At 36.7% G+C, this 17,790-nt stretch overlaps 1 protein-coding gene across 50 annotated transcripts in view; it reads right to left on the bottom strand.

The window, feature by feature from the left end:
- The window catches only part of ABI3BP (ABI family member 3 binding protein), a 152,063-nt gene that overhangs the window by 15,374 nt on the left and 118,899 nt on the right, over positions 1 to 17,790 (bottom strand). For all 50 annotated transcript variants that reach the window (XM_072023334.1, XM_072023325.1, XM_072023358.1 and 47 more), the window contains 6 exons: positions 17,569 to 17,664; positions 13,966 to 14,076; positions 11,677 to 11,760; positions 10,371 to 10,439; positions 9,780 to 9,992; positions 6,326 to 6,437 (listed from right to left, as the gene is read on the bottom strand). In XM_072023334.1, the coding sequence (XP_071879435.1) occupies positions 6,326 to 6,437; positions 9,780 to 9,992; positions 10,371 to 10,439; positions 11,677 to 11,760; positions 13,966 to 14,076; positions 17,569 to 17,664 (685 nt within the window). The remainder of the gene's footprint in view (positions 1 to 6,325; positions 6,438 to 9,779; positions 9,993 to 10,370; positions 10,440 to 11,676; positions 11,761 to 13,965; positions 14,077 to 17,568; positions 17,665 to 17,790) is intronic.

A 17,790-nucleotide genomic window follows, 5' to 3' on the forward strand; every position in this document is an offset into this window, starting at 1 on the left:
ACAAACATGCATGAGAACTGTTTTCAACAACACCCAGACTCTTTTTTGAAGGCTTATATAGAAAATGGTGTTGCAAAGTTTCCTGGACACTAGCGGTATGTTCTATGAACTTAACTGCCCTTTAACAAACCACCACAAAGAAAGAGGAAATACACAACTAATTTAAAAAATATTTCAAGATAGAGCAGGGATACAGAGACTACATATTTTGGCAGAAGAACCAGCAGAAATACCAAATGATACTATATCAGATGATTGGGAGACTTAGAAAAATAAATCAATTTTAAGAAGTCAGAAACTCTAAAACTTTGGAAAAAAAAAAAAAACTAACTAGAATTCTTTTGGAAATGGGAAAAAAGAATTGGATGCAAAACAAAAACAAACAAAAACAAACACAAAACAAAACACACACAACAACAACAACAACAACACAAACAGCTCCAAAACAAACAACTGTATTTAACATTCTAGGCTAGAAAAGGTCCATGAAAAAAGCTACAGAACAGTGAAACTAATCTTAATGAAGGAGAAGATGCAGATGAACACCATCATTACTACACAGGAGACAGAATGAAGGAAACGAAAATCACAGTAAGCCTCTTTCTATATCAGGCTTCTCCAGCTCTATTACAAGAAACCATCTCAGGGAGAGAAATGTGGAAAACTCTGAATAACGACCTTACTTTGACAGATTCACATATGGCAGATCTTGCATGACTATTATCATAGGAGAAGTCACCCACTTTCTTTCTTTAAGGGCAGTTTTTAGTTTAAAGCTAAGAATAGATGAAGAGCACAAAGAATGAAGTCTGGGGTATGCCAATGAAAACAGGCATTCCTGTGGGGACAGCCCCATTAAAAAAAAAATCAAAACCAAGAGACCTGTATGACAGGTTAGATAGAATATTCATAGAATCATAGAATCATAGAATATCCTGAGTTGGAAGGGACCCTTAAGGATCATCAAGTCCAACTCTTGACACCGCACAGGTCTACCCAAAAGTTCAGACCATGTGACTAAGTGCACAGTCCAATCTCTTCTTAAATTCAGACAGGCTCGGTGCAGTGACCCCCTCCCTGGGGAGCCTGTTCCAGTGTGCAACCACTCTCTCTGTGAAGAACTTCCTCCTGATGTCAAGCCTAAACTTCCCCTGCCTCAGCTTAACCCCGTTCCCGCGGGTCCTGTCGCTGGTGTTAATGGAGAAAAGGTCTCCTGCCTCTCGACACCCCCTTACGAGGAAGTTGTAGACTGCGATGAGGTCTCCCCTCAGCCTCCTCTTCTCCAGGCTGAACAGGCCCAGTGCCCTCAGCCGTTCCTCGTACGTCTTCCCCTCCAGGCCTTTCACCATCTTCGTAGCCCTCCTCTGGACACTCTCCAACAGTTTCATGTCCTTTTTATACTGTGGTGCCCAGAACTGCACACAGTACTCGAGGTGAGGCCGCACCAGCGCAGAGTAGAGCGGGACAATCACCTCCCTTGACCTACTAGCGATGCCATGCTTGATGCACCCCAGGACACGGTTGGCCCTCCTGGCTGCCAGGGCACACTGCCGGCTCATATTCAACTTGCTGTCTACCACGACCCCCAGATCCCTCTCTTCTAGGCTGGAAGATATTTTGTAATTTTGATATTACAAATCTCACTCCTCAAACAACTGCTTGGAAGCTAGACCGTAATTGCTTTGACCAAAAAAATCAGTTTTGTGTTTTAGTTTTGACCATTTTCCAAATAGAGTAGATGATACATTTCTCAAAACACCATGAGAGTTGCTCTCAGCATGAAAAACATGAATTTTCCATACGAAAGACAAAATTAAGCTGCCAGTTCATACTTTTCTCTGATTTTTCTTTGCTAAGAAATGAATAATATTTGCTTTAATATAGAAAAATACATCAGCCTGCATTGAAGAAAGTGGGCAAAATTAACAAGATTGGAAACTACCCACATAAGATAAAACCATACAGTAATTTAGATTGAAAGGGACCTCTGGAAGTCATCTGGAAGTCACCCCTTTTCACAACAGGACCAAATTGAAAGCTACATTAGGTTGCCCAGGGTTCATTAATAAGCACACAGACACTCACTGCTTGAATGACAGAGTAAAAATTGAGTAGCTCAGTACTTAATTCAGCTTAACTAGAAGAAAGGAGGATGAATGGAATTTGGCTATCTCACTCATTTAACAAGAAGGAAAAGTAGGGAATAACTATAGTAAAAGCTGTAGAAAAATTGGAGTAAGAGTGATATTGAATTGAGGTTTGACTCAAATATGACCTGAATCTACTCTGAAATCCCTGAAGAATATGAAGGATAGTAAAAGCAAACTGCAGTACAAACTTATAAATCAACAACAGTGTATATGTGATTAATAGCTCACAGAAACACATCTATAACAGAAACACTTCAGCAGAGGACATTGGTAAAACAAGAGAAAGGTTTTCTCTTTGAGCACCAGCTAATTAGATATAACTATCTGTAAGAAGTATATATAGTTATCTAGCTTATATACGGTAACCATACAACATGGTTTGAGAAATTTCAGGTAAAAGTTAATATAAGAAGCAAAATATTTGATGAAACTAAATAACAATCTAGATCCAGAGTACCTGGAGCCAGGTAACTGATTAGTGCCAGGAACAGCAGCAGTTTCAAAACTCTGACCAACCAAATAATGGATATCATGATTAGTACTTTCCATGTTGCTAAAATTAATGGAAGTTTTCTATGTATTACACATGTACTACAAGACAGACTGCCCTAATGTATAAAACTTTTGTTTAAAAGTAACCTTCACAAGTTGTTGTATGTCTGATAACAGTACTGCAAATCAGAACTCCTCTTCTCTTTTAGCCAACACATTCTTTTTCTGGACAGCTGCAGTCACACGTGCAGTTTTTCAAGGGAGACTTTCAGTCTCTCATTGAGACTGTCTTCCTAACAAAGTCCAAATTTCTTAAATATTCCAAGTCTGGCCATTAGCTCCTCATCTTTAAAATATGCCTTCTCTAAAAGAGGAAGGGTATCTAGCTTACTGCAGAACTTTCCAGAGGTATAGCAGTATGATCTGTTAGATGTGGGCATTTAATTCTTTAGCTTCTGGCCAGGCACTGAATACCCTTCCTACCTATTTTACCTCAAGAGGACAACAGATCTTGGACAATGGGGCTGCAAACCATCTTTGTTCTCTACTGCTCCTAAAGAGTAAACACCTGGAGAATTACAGGCTTCAACTGTAATTCTGCTGCTGTAGAACTTTCACATTCAAATTTGCCCATAGAGCCTAAGATATGATATCCACAATCATGTTTATTGTTTTTGAAAATCTTCATTTAGATCTACATGGATTAGATACATTCTGAACTTTCTTCAACTCTGGAGGCATTGAACCTTTAGAGTGGCGTATGGGATTCACACAGCATCCCTGATGGCTTCAAAAAAGTTGGAAAACTAGCATCTCAAATTCAGCTTGTCAGCTTCTCCAAACTGTTTCATGGCCAAGAGGTTCTTTCCCAGCTAATCCACCTTCTGCTACTGATCATCTCTTTCCATATACTTTCTGGTAGTGTTGTAAATGTTGGTCCTTTGCAAGAGGGATTTCTTTTTCTCTTCCAAGTTTCATTTCCAGCTCTACCTCTTCTGCAGCTCTTTCCTTTAAGGCTAGTTATGGAAAAATCTGCTTCCCAGATTTAATGTATTACTTTATGAATTTTCAGACATTTGGGGGGCTCAATTGATTTATTCAGATGTATTTCATTGTCTCTCCTCCTCATATTTTCAAGACAGTTTTATCCACTAGTCCATTTACTTCATCTAGTGAGCAATGAGCTCATGACAGCTAGGAAATCTTTATTATAGACATTTGTCTTTCCTTGCAACACTAGAACTGTCTACGTGATGCCAGTTGTCTTCAATCCATTTCTTACTTTCCTTGAAATTAATGGCCAACAAGCCTAGATTCAAATGGCAACAGTAACAATTTCTTGTGCTTCTGCCAAAGCTTTCAAGACATCTCAGAATTAGGAAACACATTCTGAAATAAGAATTTAATCAAACAAAGCCTCTCTGAGGACTTTGCCTCCTTGAAATCCTTTCAGACCGAAGGGACACCATTGCAATTCATATCAAACCTTTTCAATTTCAGATGATACCCTCCTGAATCCAGAAAGACTTTCAGGGTCCTTTCTTTCTGGTGCTAGAGGAGTAGAGATTACAGCCATCACCCCACCAAGGTAAATTTATCCTTTTATGTCCTAAGTCACCATCTACCAGTTAGTGCTGATTTCGTATCTAGCTTGTTTTAACAAAATTCACACTCCAAAGACATCTTTTGTCCATGGTCTCTGGTCTGCTGTTGATCACCAAAACCCAGAAGTCCTCTCATAAGACTGACAGAAATGTTACAAATTAAAACTAAAAACTATTTTATCTGCTTCCCAGAACTCCTGTCTTTCTTATGACCTTTCCAACGGTTTCTGGGTCTGCCTGCCTCCACCTTGCTCCATTTCTTAAAAAGCAGCAGTCTAAAAATGCTTTCCTCTTTTAGCCACCTGGACATTATTCTCAACATCCAGGGCTTCACATTGCTTCTATGGCTTTTTTACTCTTAATCAGTCCATCTAATTTCAGTCACCAAATTCAACCAATTTGAATGTGTAATGGAAAACAGTCTCAATAACAACTCACAGTTGTTTTCAGGGATGCAAGTGCATCATTTCAAAGCAGATCCTAAAACAAAAATAGAAACAGAAAAGAAAACAGTGCCCACTACCTTTCTTCAGCTGCTACTCCAAAAACCTGTTGTTTTGCTGTCTCTTCTAAGCCTCCTCAATTGACAAGATTGACTTGACTGATGCTTGGTCACCAGCATCAGTTGTATTGCTAGTGTATCATAACTGACATGTCATGACACATCTGTAGTTCACCCTTTCACAAGCAATATGCCTTTAGAAGATAACAGAGATGACCATCATGCAATACACAGCAGTCCTAGCCCATCTTTTGTGTTTTGGAGTCTCTTAGAGAAGTTCTTTTTGGGTGTCTCAATTTGCTTAGCCTTTCTTTTCCATTTCCCTTCCCCTCCACTTTCTGCAACAGTTCCTTATTACGCCCTTGAGAAGCTGCTGCTCACAACTAGGTAAAAGTTAAGAACTAATGCCTCAGATTAATCCACATACTGCCTAGAAGTTAAGATTCATGATGGGTTCTACAAAGAATTTTGTGTTGTGTTACCAATTTAAAGATAGTAGTAGAAAAGGGCAGTCAATCTGAAATGGAAAGTCCAGTTACCAAAGCCAAATGGTCTTACAGGGCAAAAGAAACTTGACATTCACTAACTTTCTGATGCAATCAATAAGTAATTCAAAACACAGGACAGTGCCTCCTCCCCCCGCCCCCCACTGCTCTGAATCTTACCATGAAGAAAGAATATATATATATATATATATATAAAGAATATATATATATATATATATATATGTATGTATGTATGTATATATTTTATATATGTGAGTCCCGGTTGATGGCAGGCATCTTGGGCAAATATAAATATATATATTTATATTTTGAACATATATATATTTTATGAGATTTGAACATATATATATTTTATGAGATTTTTTGAACTGAATTATAACACTGGCATAGTTGCCCAAGATGCCTGCCATCAACCGGGACTCACTGGCCCATTTTTAACTTGCCAGCTGTTTTTATATACTGAAAGAAAGCCTCTGTATTGCACCTCTTTATGGTGCAATGCAGTGGTCAGACTTCGTACAGTGGCCTAACTTGCATTCCAGCAGTTGAATGCATACATCTACGTAGCCAAGGAGCCTGCATCTGCTGTGCTGAGTATCCTTAAACCTCACAGAGAGACAACTACATATAAATCTTTATCTGACACATCAGGATAACATTTCACATGTTTGTCTTGTTTCTTCGTCTGCTAAATTTATCAAGAGATTAAAAAAAAAAAAAAGGCATTTTTTTCCTTTTTTTTTGTAGTCTGTCCAGACCACATATGTGTTCTTTGGAATTTCATAAAGTTTCCTCAGATCCATCTTATCTGTTCACTTAAAAGAAAGTAAAAGCAAAGCATGCCTTTCTCCTATCAGAGCACAAGTAAAAGCAATTTGGTCTGACATATGTATATGTGAATGTATAAATATTATATATATATATATATTTATTTATTTATTTATTTGAAGTAACTACTTTTAAATATGTGTGTGTATACATATATATTTGAATATATTAGCATCTGAAGTGGCAGACAGCTGACAGAGTAAATTAGTTGAAGAAACTTAGAAAATCATTTTACTTAATTACCTTGTGTCAGGTTTTAGGTTTTCCACCGTAGAATGGGTTTGATTTGTAGTGATAATTGACTTCTCCTTTTCACCATCACTTGCTCCGTTTTCAGTTGACACAACTTCATACTCTAGAAAAATACAGTAAAGAGAAACGTGTTTAAATAACAGCTCTCACTTGAACTTAATTGTTCTCCCTTTTTTCCATCTGATTTCCACTCCTACTGTCTAACAGGCTGTACAGACATTTCATGTGAACAAGTCTGGATGTTAGTATTCTAAAATGGTAAGAAAAACTCCTTAGAGTTCCAATTACAGATTGCTGAGTGCCTAGCCTCTCATCCTTTCTCATGATTCAGTTATGTGACAGAGGATACTCAAAATCTCACCTTCCCCAAGGGTACTCTACTGACAGAATACTGAACACAAGTAAGTTTACATATCCCTCAGTTTGAAAAAAGAAGCATCAAAGATGAAAGTACAGTTTCTAAATGCTTAAACCCTGATTAACTTAAAGTAAGACCTAATAAAACTTAGGTTTCCACAGGAAACTGCTCACTAATTTTGCTTATGCTCTTGGGAATCTGTCAGTTTAGAATTAAGTACTTTTTTTTTTTTTTTTTTTGTATTTGTATTATTTATAGAGACTTACTACTTTATTTTCACCTCACTGGTATGTACTACCGAGTGTGAGCCATGCTCTAAACAGGGGAGTAGAACCAGATGTTTGGGAAGAAGATGCCCCTTTGAAAAATCATAACCATATCCAAGATACAGTCCATCTCTAGCATGCATCCTCTGACATGAGTCACAACTCCAAGCTTCTATGCCAGTCTTTCAGACCAAGCAATTACACACATATATGTACATGTGGATTTTAGATTATTTGCTATAATGGTTTCAGAAGCAACCACTACACAGGGTCTTTTTATATCATATCTTATATTTGGAGCATAGATGAAGCAACATGTAACTTTAAAATGGGTTTAAGAGTATGTCAAAAAGCCAGTGTTTTCTCTACGCTTTTCCTTCTTGGAAACAAAGACCCTTTCCTACACACACACACACGCGCGCGCGCGCACACACACAAAAGGAAAAGCCCTTATTCACCACAATTAAGCTTCATTATAGCAATGATGCTTATTAAGGACAGGACAGAGGCTGGATTTCCACTGCCTTAGGAGTATCTGGATAGAGAATCAGTAGATAACTTCACAGGAATTCAATCCATCTGCACTTCTGCTGGCCCCAAGTCACATGATTTAAACTTTTTAACTCATTCAAGTTGAAGAATAAAGGATAATACAACAAATGCATGGGCATGTGCTTCCATGCACACATACAATGAACTACGGAAGTGCATCCAGCATCTGCTCGTTAAAGTATATTAACAGTGATCCTCAGTGGACTAGACAATACACTGCCCTCCATCTCTGAGACAACTCAACAGGAGGGGCAGGGCACCAGAAAAAAAGTTCTTGGTCCCTGACCTTTTGCAGCTTTTATGAAAACAAGGAGGAAAGCTTAACCACTACTTTAGCTATTATTTGTCACATCTTTCCATTACCAAAGTATAATTTTGGTTTTAGTAATACCTAATATTATGAAAACCCTCATGCAACATATTAACTAATAGTCAACAGCAGTATTTTTTAAATAAGGCTCAACAAATTATCCACAGTTCTATCTGAAACTGCACATTAAAAATAAAGATGTGATGTCCAAATCAGAACATTGAAAAAACATTTTTTTCAAAATACAAAAATAAAGGAGATGACAGAAAACTTGATTTAAGTTCTTCTAAACAAGTAATATCATTCTTGTGCCAATATGAAGTAATCACCTTTTGGAGAAAATGGGATTCATTGACTTTTGTTGACTACAGAAAACATTCTTAGATGAGTCATTAACGGACTTATTTTTTAGACATTAAGATGAAGGACAAAAACTCAGTGGGAGTATTTCTAAGCCACAGAATTCAAACATTTTGTATTATGTGTATTCATGTCCAGAGAAAGGCAATGAAGCTGGTGAAGGGTCTAGAGAACAAGTCTTACGAGGAGCAGCGAAAAATAACAGAAATAAGACTGTATCAGAAGGAAATCAGACCTTGCTTTCCTCATTACATGATACATGCTGACAGTTTTTCCAGTTATAATGTAAATGTTTTTTTCTATTTCTGCAGTTGAAATGGTTGTGCTGCAGTGGGTTCATTAATGTACTCAAGAAAAACAGGTCTACTTCCAAGAAAAAAAAAAAGCAAACTAAGCAAGTTATCTGATCTTATCAAGCTAAGGACAGGTCTGTGGAGGAAGCCTCCAAATGACAACGGCAACAAAAAGGGTTTTCCCTGGATAAAAAGAGGCATAGCTGAACTGCCTAGAAAGGAGAATGTTCACAAAGAGCCTCTCCCCAGCCTAATGTTAAAGCTAGGAATAAGCTACAAATCGGTTCACACTTCTTCCAGCACATTACAGAAGACAAGTCAGGTAATCATTCTTCTTTCTGATTGTTACTTTTTACTTGCCTATAGTCTTTTTTTTTTTTCTTCCCTTTTAATTCAGCAGAAGGGGCAACTTTCTTCCTCTTTCTCAGAAGAAGGTGGTACAGGCTTATTTTTGTTCTGAGTGTGCCTTTGGATCTGCATTTATTATTTTTCAAAATTGTGGGAAGAACAGGAAAGAATCCAGGCTGAGCTTAGTAATTATTTCTAGAGAATCAAGGGAAGACTATTTTGGGGAAGAGAGCATGTGACAGTCACCATTACAGCTCTGCAGTAAAATCTGTCATGACATGCATATAAAGCAACTTCTGTAAATATCCCACTTACACGCTAAAGTGAATGGCTAGCGATCAAATCTTCCTCCTCACAGTTCCTAGACTTACTTATTCTACTCACTTGTAAAGCAACACAGCCAAATCTGTTTGGCCACAGCAGTGATTGAGTTAGTGATTTTGCAGATCAAAGTTCTCTTTTATAACAGTGGTAAAAATGGAAGCTATTATCCTGACAGTACAGAAGAACCATAATTTTCATATTCAATTCTGGTAAGTTTGTGTTGATACAGAGCAGACAGAAAAATTATGAGTGGTCTTCTTGCATGCCTACCCAGGTACTCATAGGCATAGGCATAGACTCAAATGAACAGAATCTTTACACAAAGAGAACTTTGTGGTCTTACAATGGGTACAGCAAGTAATATGCTGGCAGAGTTCTACTGACCTACCAGACAGATACTTTCATTGTATCTGGCTCACTGATCAAAAACATAATGGCAAGAAAGTTGTCTGCATTATGTGCAAGTAGCCATGCAGTAAAGAATACTGTCACAGCGGCATGAAATAAAAGCACTGAAGTGTAAGACACTTTTGGGATGAAAGTATTATTTTAAATGGCACAAAATCACTGTCAAAGTAAAAATAAGCTTGAAATACTGTATTCTGAAACAAGATAAGAAAGAAATCAAACCAACCAGTAACAGTGTCATTGTCTGGTTTTTCCCAGTCCAATATGACGAAAGTTGGACAGCCCTCAACAGTCACCACTGTGAGGTTGGTTGGAGGATTTTGTGGAGGACGAGTAGGTTCTTCCTTGATGCTAGCCTCTTCTTGAGGAAAATGTTCAAGAGAGCTTGTGATAGAGCAAGGCACATCATCATCTTTCTTCATGTACTTGACATGAGGGGCTTAGAGCAATAAGAAAGAGCTGTTATTCAGTACAATATTTTTAACAAAACATCAATGCCATTCCACCCATCCTACAACTTCCAGTTGAGGGACTGATGCAAAAATCTGTACAAGTCAAAATGAAACACAAATGTTTAAGAATTAAAACTATATATTCAATACCCTTTTCTAAGCTGCCTTTTTTGGGGGTGGGGTATTGTTAGACCTGGAATCTGCACTGCCTTCACCCTTCTGTTGTCACCTTTCATCTGACTGGAATAGACAGAATCAAATGAAACTTTGGCCTTCAAATAACCAAACAAGATAATTTTAATATAAAACAGGTCAGTGTCCATGCATTCCCCCCAAAAGAAACACCACAGCTATTAAAATCCTACCTTGGTACCTTGGTTTGCCTGAAGAATCTGTTTCTGATGTAGGACTTGAACTGAAGACAGTTGCATCGACTGTAAGAGACACGGTTGTAATTCAATTTGCAATAAACATGAAGTTTCAGAACTGCTGTATCTCACAGTTCATTTGGCATTTGAAATCATCCCTGCTAAAGTTCCTCCATGGTAGACCTTTGATGTCAGATCTGTTTTTTCCTTTTAAGGACTCAATTTTGGCTGTGGTGCTAGGTAAACCCCATACTTACCTAACAGCATAAAGAATGTTATAATCAGAATGACAGAATTCACAACTCCTGCTGGATTCAGCTCATGCAATTTATGTGAAGTGTACTTTGGACCTTTTTAAAAGCAACTTTTTGCACTGTACTGGCCATTTAAATTAGAGCTCACTTCATCTTCAAAGAATGTATAGTACTGTTAAGTTGGGACACAACTTTTCAAAAAATAGTGACAAGGACATCACAAATTTTGTCTTCAGAGTGTAAAACTTCCACAAAATGTGAAAGGAATTGTACACAAACATTGTTGTGAGCAGAAATGTGCTAGAGCATTCAGGATTCTTAACATCAATGTTGTGGTAAATAGCCAGTATATTGAACGGAATATTCCCTTAGATACAAATACTAAAATAGACATCAATGAACAGAACATATGATATATTCAGAACAAGCATTTTTTTCATACATCTAGTATCATGAGATTATATTTTGTCTCAAAAATTAATTCTAAGCACACCCTCCCCACAACTCTAGGTCTAATTCCCCACAATAAAGGTCTAATTATTAACTATCTATAATGTTTATCCTATTGTATTTTTTTCTATCTAGATAGTTGCATATTGATCAGATACATAGTAGTATATCACAACCATCTTGACCACTGTCAGCCACCATTCAAGTAATAATTTAAATTTATGTCCTATGCAAAATGAAACATTCAGGAAAATAAGTGTCTTATCTACACCTTTCACAGATTTAAAGTAGACCCTGAATAGTATTGAAAGGCTACTAAGCATGTATTGATTTCTCAAAAGATGGAAGAGCCATCATGTTCTCATTTTTCAAAGATGTGTATCAGATGACAGCCAGGTGAATTCAGGCAAGTTGCAAAAGTCAAAGTGGCATAAACAGAAATCAGAATCACTCCAGAAAGAGTATTTCTTATATTATAGCGCATCAATTTATTTTAGGAAAGGGAAGCCAGAGGAAAAAAAAAAGGAAACTTTTATGTTAATGAAGAAAAAGAAAAAAAGAAACAAAAGAGAAACCAGAGCTGTCTACATTATGCTCACCATAATACTCTGGAGTTGCAAAAGCTGTTGGTGTCTTAGATGGAATTCCTGTCCTCACAGGTGTTGTTGGTCCAGCAGATTTAGCTATAGTGACAGAAGAAGGAATGTATGGCAACAAGGCATTCACTATTTAGAAAATCAAAAACTCAAAAAAACCCTCAGATTTCTGACGAGTGATTCATAAAATAAATGGGCACATGATTTCATTTAAACTATGACATTCTCCTCAAAACTTACTCAACAGCTCCCAGTTGGGTTTAGGAAAATTCTGTGTTTTCTTTATTGCCAACAGAACCTATTCCTGAAGTCTAGTAAGAAAATTCTTTGCTATTTGGAGATTGTCTTTGACAGATTCAGTCAGCTAGAACATACATGACTTGGTTATTAAGCACTGGCTGGTAAATAGACGCAAAATAACCAACTGTTTCACAAATAAAAGAGCACATTTCTTCACACCACAGAACAGCTGAAGTCACCAACAGAAACCTGGAAACCTCCCAGACAACCACTGTAAGACTGCAAAATCTCACCTCCAAAAAGCCAAGAACTACATAATGTAGTCACCTTCACCGCATGTATGACACAGAAGAACATGGTGACTGAAGGCAGAATGTTGACAAACCAAGTTCAAAAAAATGGAAAGTAGGGATAAAAGTAGAAATTTATGAAGACTCTCACTAGAGTGCAGACTGACAAAGGTTTGGAACACTCCTATTTCCTTTTTTTTCCATTCAGGAGACTTTTAATGTCTGCATAGAAACCTTCCCATAACACTCAACTAGTGGATGAGTAAGAAAGATACAAGCAAGGAATTAATCACAGTGTTAATAAGAAAGAGAAACAGAACACCATTATAGAAGGGAAAATCCAAGAAGAACACTGAAGCAAAATTTTCCTGCTAATACTGTGGAACAGCTTATCCAGGGAACTAGAAGAAACTCATATGATGTTCAAAACCAAGCAGGACAAACATTATGAAACAAACTAAAAGGAAAATCTACTACCAGTCTCACAAGGAAGGACCAGATCATCTAACTGATTTATTCCATCTTGAATGTCTAGGAAGGCATGATAACTGCTGACTACTCCATAACCTGGCCTCTAGCGTATGGAAAAAAAGGTGGAATTCCAAAATGCTGGTAGATGAATTACAGATTTAAGAAAGAAAATAAGCGTAGATCTCATTACAAGCAAAAGAAAATGCAAGAAGTGAAGATTTTTTGTGCTATAGCTCAAGACTGACAATGTCTTATGCTCTGTTTTAGCTATTACTAAGGAAACGCCACCAGTCAACAGGAAGTACAGACACAACTTTTCTATCTTGGCTCTGCTGTTGAGAATATATACAGCTTGTTTCATCCATGTTTGAGGTTGTAGTTCTAATCTGATGCACAGAATACTGAAGATTTATTTAGGTCCTTCCACCATTGCCAACAGGAAGACCTGCCACAGGGGTAAACTTTCTCACAAGGATGTTGGCTGACGCAGAGATGGACCAGTTTTTTTGTAGATGAGCAAAAGAGGGAGAGGACAAAAGGGGCTTCCCTAGCAGGCCCAAACAGAAAGGCAGTCTCTCCTTTTGAGAAATTTCAGAAAAAAAAATCACAACCCCCTTAACACACACAATTTCAAATTTCAAATCCACAGACAAAATATACAGATGACACTGAATATTAGCTTCAGGATAAAATTAAAATAAAATAGTAAACGTAAAAGATTCTGAGCGCTCTTACACTGATACTGAGAAGCAGGAATACTGTTACACATAGATTAAGTTAAACTCATTGTACATGTAATAACTCATATCCCTCTACCTGCCAGTGAGTTTTCTGGCTGCCTATTAGCTTAAGTTATTAGCAGGGGTTAATGGATGTGCCATATCTATCGTATAGGGACACATACATGGGACAGAATTCCTTTATTAATTACCAATTGTGGGTACATACTGAAGCACAGTATTTGATATCTCCCATCTGACACATACATTAAGTAACTGCAAATGCTATTAGTAGACATTGAAATGTTTTAAAGGATGACTTGCATGACGCTACTTGGCTTTCAGCTCCCTTGCTATGGATGATTTTTACACAACTAGGTCAGGAAAACAAAAGGAAAACACAATGTATAAAGACAAAAGACACAAGGCATGCATGTTCCAGAAAACTGGTTTCTATAGATAACACATTTGATTCAAGACAGAGAATCTATACGGTAAAATTTTCCTGTACACAACCAGTCAGTTTAGTATCTAACACACTATAAAATCTTTATGGGGAAAGGCTGAGATACCTGGACTCCCTGGTTTACCAGTCACAGTATTTGGAGGCAGAGGTTTTCTTCGCATAGGTGTAGGCTTGACAGGAGGTATAGGAGGACGCTGAGGTCTTGGTGATGCAGTTACTGAATGACATTACAGGACAGTGTCGTTAATTAGTTACCCTCAAATTCCATAAAATCAGAAAACCTACTACAAGTTAAATTCTGACTTCTGAAATAATATTTAATGTTTCATTTATAATCAAAAGCAAAGAGGTGAAGCAAGGAGCCAAGAACAGTTGTATTTTCAGACTTAAATTCTTTGGGAAGTGGTGGTGTGGAACTTTAAACCAAGCTTACAATGAGAAAATGTAGCTCCTTTGGGATTTTGTACAAATACTTCAGAGATTTATTTTCTGTGTAGTTACTCACTTCTGTCAACAGTTATTTTTTGGCAGCTGACGGGATACTTCTTCCCACAATAAACACCACCTGAGTTTAGATGGAAATGTCTTCAGTATCCTACTCACAAAATTCCAATTCATTTGTGCTTTCTAACTGATAAAACTTGTCACTTTCAGCTTAAAACATAAGATGTAGCAAAAGCGAAATGATTATTAGGGATATGTTATCTTATGTCACTTTAACATAAACAATGAAAGTCACAGTCAGCTCATGGATTGATATGAAAAAAAAAGACTGTTGTTGTGTTAGAAACTCCTGAAGCAACCAACTAGGCTGCTTCAATGCACATTTCCAGCCAATATGCATTAAATTTATCTGGTAGGGTCCTTCGACAGCTAGCTCTGAAAGGAGAACCTAAGTCTGATAACTGATACAGAACATTTTTCTGTGTCTTCCAGGCTATTACAAAGGATTTTATCATGTAAAAGAAAGGCTAAAGGAAAAGATTTTTCTTCCACTATTCACCTCTGCACTTTTTTCCTTAGGAAAAAACTAGATGTGTGCAACATGTATATGTAACAAAAGACTTCTTGTACCTAAGAGGAGAAAACCCTTAACAGAATATAATTCTTAATATGCTGCCAATATCAACAAAACTGTGAGCTGCCTGATACTGAGTTACTGGCTATGTAGAGTTCCCCAGGACCTATTTATCAGACCCTAGTTTACCCTATAAATAGAGTGATTGTGGGTGAGATGGGAACAGATCCAAAGACTCATTTGGGAAAGCTTTTTTAGAAATACTTACAATATACAAACATGAACATCTCCATCTTTCTTGGTTCACTTTTACTTTCGGACTTCTGCAATCATTTACAACCCCCTCCCTCCCCTTTTTTTTCTCCTTTTCTTATCCCTCAGACCAAGACAGTTAACAATGCTAAATCTAATTCAGAAAGATTTAGTGGTTTCAAAAACAGTATATATAAGTTTCATATTCATTCTTCATCAGGCAGAGATGAAAAAATATGCCTAAAGACTTGAAAAATTATATATTACTTGTTTATATGTCATCGTACCCTAGATATTACTACACAGTAGTACCCATAATTAATATCCAACTGCCCGTATGTAGGAAATGGGATTGTCTGAGGTATTTATGGGGTAAAAATTTGTAGGCACTGACTTGTTAGTGGTTTCTACTGTATCTTCCAAAGAACACAACCACAGTAGTTAAATGCAAGCTGAAACAGTGTGTCACAGTTGAATCTACTATACTGCACTCTGGAAAAAAAAATGAGAATCCTTACCATTCCCTTCTACTTCCACGGTAATTTAGAAGACAGTCTATGATGTTACCAAATGTAATTAACTGAGTTTGTAAACTAGGACACACACAAGAATTTAGGGATTTTCTGATAGCCTGGCTTATTGCTAAAACAGTGGCATTGTGAACTATTAGGACTTATTTAATCTCAGGTGTTCTTTGGACAGGGAATGTATTTCCTTTACTTTATCACCCCTATCACTCTTCATGAAAAAGGAGGCTGAATAGCCTCTTAGGACATACTACTAACAACGCATCAGTGCTGCATGCTGTAATGCATCTTTTTCATACCTCATGTATGGTGTAAATGTCAGTCTGTCAGTTAACACACATTAAGATTTCAAGAAAAAAATATATATATACATAAAAGCTAGGTCAAATATTGGCTAACTTATAGCTATACCCAATAAATTGAGTTTTCATATACATATTAAGGCACCATAGAAAGAGCTGAGATCACAAAAATATACAAGAAAATTATGGAACAGTAGTAGCTAACTTCACAAACATACCCGACTGTCTATTATGATTAGAATTCAAGGTATTGGCTTACTTCAAAGCTCTAAAAGCTTAACTTTAAACATCTAATGTCAAAAGATGAGTAAAAGCGTATGTAAAAGCATCCTTAAAATCTCTGTGCATAAAAAAAAATAATATTGCAGTGTTTGCAAATCAGACTGGATTTACTTAAGTGGACATCACTGCTCGACATGCCATGACAGAAAAACAAAAAACAAAGAAAGCAAAACAGAGAGCCATGCTTCTTTTCAGTTTGTAGTTTGAATCCAGCTACTCCTAAGAGTATACCACGCTACATAATCTGTGCTGAATACAACGTTCTGATTGAATTAAATTTAAAAAGATAAAACATCAGAACTCAGCCGTCAAGCAAGGCTGCTGTCTTTGTGCGGGTAAATTAGGTGCAAAGGAAATCCAGTAGGGATTAGGAGCAAACAGCAGTTTATTAATTACTAACAAGTGTATATCTGTATCTCTTTTTTTAAAGCCAAATAACATATTTTCAAAAGGAAAATCTAAACCAAAAACAACAGACGCAGCTGAAAAATAAATCCAAGGGCAAAGTCAGAAATATTTTGAGTTTAGTCAGTTTTTATGCCAGTAAAAAAGCACAGTTAAAAGCAAGGTCTATTCCTAGTTATGCTAATAAAACCAAGAAAATTCTCTGCGAGTGTGTTTGCATGCTTGTCTGTATTGTTATGTGTAGATGTGGAACAAAAAAAAGTGAAACATGAGAAGGCTATTTTTAAAGATTTATTCAGGGAAGTTGTTTTTCTGTAAAAATATTTAGAATATTTTGAAAATGGAATTGTAAGACTTGCAAGAGAAGTAAAACTGACAAGTCTTTTATAGCACATGTAAAGTTAAAAATCACATGTAAAGTCTAATTAAGTTAAAAAACTGTAAGCTTATTCACTCCCACAGTGTTTTGCAACAATCCTAGCATTCTAATTTTCCTAACAATCCTAAGGTCCAAAAAAGCGTTCTCATAAGTGGGTAGGTAATTTGGTTAAGCATTTCCCATTGCTAGTTAGAACCCACAGATATGAAAAAGATCAGTGTTTACAGTAGAGTGGCTGTTTAATCGCAAGGATACAATGAGCACTGGCAATGGTAATATTTAGTCACAAACATATGCCACATACTAAGTACTGACCATGAAATATTCTTGTTTTTCTCTCTCTTAATACCATCCTGAAGCCAAGAGACAATGCACTAATGAGGATGACCAAAAATTATTTTCTCTTCTTCAGTGGAGGTGTTTTTCTTTTGTTGTTGTTTGTTTGTTTGTTTTTGGTGTGTGTATGTGTGTGTATAGGAAAGGTGATGTTCCAATTTTTCATGACTATTAAAAATTGGTACATTGTCCTTTTTATTCATCTTACCAGAAAATGGCTTTTCGTGGGTATCAGTATATTCAAAAGGTTTTTCTACATCCACGCCAATTTGTCTAGTAATATCCTCAGGTGTATAAACGTCATCTGTGAAACAAAAGGATATGAATTAATTATCTACAGAGCAGTACCAAGTTATATAATACTTCTATATTGTATGTGTCCAAATTCTAGGTAACATGACGTGTAAAACTGGTATTTTTAGTGATAACT

Source organism: Anas platyrhynchos, chromosome 1, assembly GCF_047663525.1.
Source record: "Anas platyrhynchos isolate ZD024472 breed Pekin duck chromosome 1, IASCAAS_PekinDuck_T2T, whole genome shotgun sequence".
NCBI classification, from domain to species: Eukaryota; Metazoa; Chordata; class Aves; order Anseriformes; family Anatidae; genus Anas; species Anas platyrhynchos.